This window comes from Sinocyclocheilus rhinocerous, unplaced genomic scaffold (genome assembly GCF_001515625.1).
Source record: "Sinocyclocheilus rhinocerous isolate Xijiao unplaced genomic scaffold, SAMN03320098_v1.1 scaffold841, whole genome shotgun sequence".
NCBI lineage: Eukaryota > Metazoa > Chordata > Actinopteri > Cypriniformes > Cyprinidae > Sinocyclocheilus > Sinocyclocheilus rhinocerous.
The window spans coordinates 284702-287701 of NW_015656197.1; the positions used below are offsets into that span (position 1 = coordinate 284702).

General features: G+C 38.6%; 1 protein-coding gene across 1 annotated transcript in view; it reads right to left on the reverse strand.

Moving 5' to 3' along the window:
- Positions 1 to 2863, reverse strand: part of LOC107719878 (insulin-like growth factor-binding protein 2-B) — a 22257-nt gene extending 19394 nt beyond the window's left edge. Inside the window, exon 1 of the mRNA XM_016527421.1 lies at positions 2329 to 2863. Coding sequence (XP_016382907.1) covers positions 2329 to 2815 — 487 coding nt within the window. The 5' untranslated portion in view covers positions 2816 to 2863. The remainder of the gene's footprint in view (positions 1 to 2328) is intronic.
- Between the last annotated feature and the right edge of the window lie 137 nt (positions 2864 to 3000).

Below are 3000 nucleotides of genomic sequence, written 5' to 3' on the forward strand. Positions count from 1 at the left end.
TCATGTTGTGGAAGCTGTCCTCAGTAAAATGCGCAGCACACAATAGCAAATTGGGGTTATAATGCTCAGGAACAGAGTTAAAAAATAAATTGCAACCACTGTTTCCTGACATCATCCGCTTTCGGAAGCCCAAACAAAGACGTTTGGGCACGGAGGTGAAAAAAAACAGCGTTTCAGGCGTTCGCGCACCGGACGAACAGCGCAGCGTCGCGTCGCGCCACATCTTTAAAATTAACTAACTCTGCAGCAGCACTTCTTCTCCATCGTCTCGTCTGATGCACTCACTCAACCAAGCGTTCTAACCACAACCTCGCCCCTCCCCACCCCCCTTTTATATATAATTACTAGTGGATGCGCTATATCTATAATAATAATATATATATACTAATTTTATTATTTACAAAGTGACCAATAATCTGTGACCAATATTGTATATGTAGATTGATTTCTCCTCTCTAAAGCGCGTCCTCTCATCACCACTGCTGCGTGAATATGACGGATCACAACAACACTACAGAGACCTGAGGAAAAGCGGGGATTAAAGTACAAAATCTGACTTGAAATAACCTAACCTAATCTATCGGGGCTAAAGCGGTTCCATTAACGACAAATTAAATTCACACAATCTCGTTTATTCTTAAGCAGACCTTTAATGTCGATCATGGATCAAATCGATCCACCATGACAAACAACGAATATATCTGCGCTGTTTAATGCATTTGAGACGTTGTGTTTTCCTTAGTGCATAACTGACATGTCACAGGTATATTTTTCATCTGTAAATGTTAGAAAGTCATGCAAACATATCCATTATGTAGGCTAAATCAACTGTAAACTAGTAGGCTACAGTAGGCCTACTATAATTACTATGCTCAAATTAGTTAATGTGTTTCTATTATAGCAGTTAAAATAGTCATTTTCTTTAGTATTTATTTTTTTTAATAAATACTAAATACTAAATTTTTAATTCAGTGATTTTAACTTTTAATTTAGTTATTTTAATGCTTTAAAGAGCAATTTTAGATTGTAATGTTCTAATGTTCTGCTATCTGTTCTGCAAACTATAAAAGGTACAGCTGTCATAAAACCAGAGAGAAAGGCTGCATGGCTAGAAACTGTAAAAAAAAAAAAAAAATCAAATAATAGTTGCTATTGGTCAGTAGAGGAGCTTAGACAGTTGAGATTATACAATATAGAGCCTGACAGTTAGCCTGCTTTAGACCAGGTTAGTTTCCCAGCATAAGTTGCCACAGTGACTAAGCTTGATCTAGGCCTATGTTAAATTTGCTTTATGGAACCAAATCATTTGACAATGAGTCAGACTAACTGAAATAAGCCTGGCTTATTTGGTTAACTTGTTTTATGAAACAGGCCTCAAGGCATTAAAAGTGATCATATTTTCTCCATTGCATCATATTGCATCGAATCGCATTGTGTTGAATTGAATCGAATCGGATCGGATCGCACTGCATCGTAATAGGGGTGAATCGTATCGCATTGCTAGCTGCTTCATATGTATCTTTAATATATCGTATCGTTGGCTATGCATCGAGATGCGTATCGTATCGGCCTCAGTCATGGAGATGCACATCCCTAATATCCATGTACATACATAAATACATACATACATACATCATTTTAAAATATATTCAATTACTTCCACTTTGTTATACACTTTATTTTATGATTACTTATAAAACTATACGTTTATAGAGAATTTCTAGCTGATGAAATATACGAAAAAAATTTTTTGTTAATATTTAAATATATAATACATTAAAATAAATCATTTTAAAATATATTCAATTACTTCCACTTTGTTATACACTTTATTTTATGATTACTTATAAAACTATACGTTTATAGAGAATTTCTAGCTGATGAAATATACGAAAAAATTTTTTTGTTAATATTTAAATATATAATACATTAAAATAAATACATATTAATATAAAAATAAACAATTAAAAAAACTCTATAAATGACCATGACTTTTTAATATTGCATTAATTCCCATGGCCTTCCCAAAGAAATCTCAATTTTAACACTGACTGACATTCCCAGGTTTTCCATGACTGTGAGAATCCTGATCCTAAACAAAATCAAGCACGTATGAGCAGATGCACCAGAAGCAGTTCAGACACAAGTTGGTGATCTAACATCAGCCATCAGTTGGCTGTATAAACAATCAAACAAGATGGTGGAGAAAAGGGTGCCAGAACAAAGACCCTGCACTGATATTTGCTGCAACATGATCCGTGCAATATGCACACATTTTGGCAGCGGCTGTGCATCAATTCATGTTCACAAACAAGTCTTGAGACTCACCACTGTGTTCTGACTCCTGGTTGGTCATAGTGGGCTCCAGGACCACTTTGTTCTCGCATCGTCCGAGTCCCTGTATCAGCTGATCCAGCTGTAACTCTGAATTCGCGCTCGGGTAACACCTCAAACCACTCCCGCATCTCGGCGTGTAGACGCCGCACAGCTCGCCCTTCTGCCGGGCGCAAACCGGACAGCAACCGCAACCCGGTTCCCTGACAATCTCGCAAGAGGTGGTGAGCTTGGGACACGCCGCCTGGCGCTCCGCGGTGCAGCTCGGGCAGCGGAACACGATCTCCCCGAGCGAGCCGTGCAGGAGCAACAAACTGCAGAGCAATGCAGGAAACATGCCGTTATCTTTAAGTCTGACAGATGTCGGGATTCTGCAGGCGACTTCAGGTGGAAAAGTAAAAGTGCGTTTGGGACAGGTGAGGTTCGCCGGAGAGCTCTGCTGGGTCCTATTTGCTGTCATGTTACTCCGAAATGACATCATGTCCAAAGCCAGTCAAAGTCAAATATAGATAAACAAGTCGATGTGGTGCGACTGACTGTTGGCTATTTCATCTGCGAGAGATATGCTGCTTGTTTTGGGGAAATGTTTGGTATGGTTGCAACTACTGTTATGTTTCCTAAGTTGAAATTGCTATAGTAGGCCAACAGTTCCATCCTCAAAAAAAA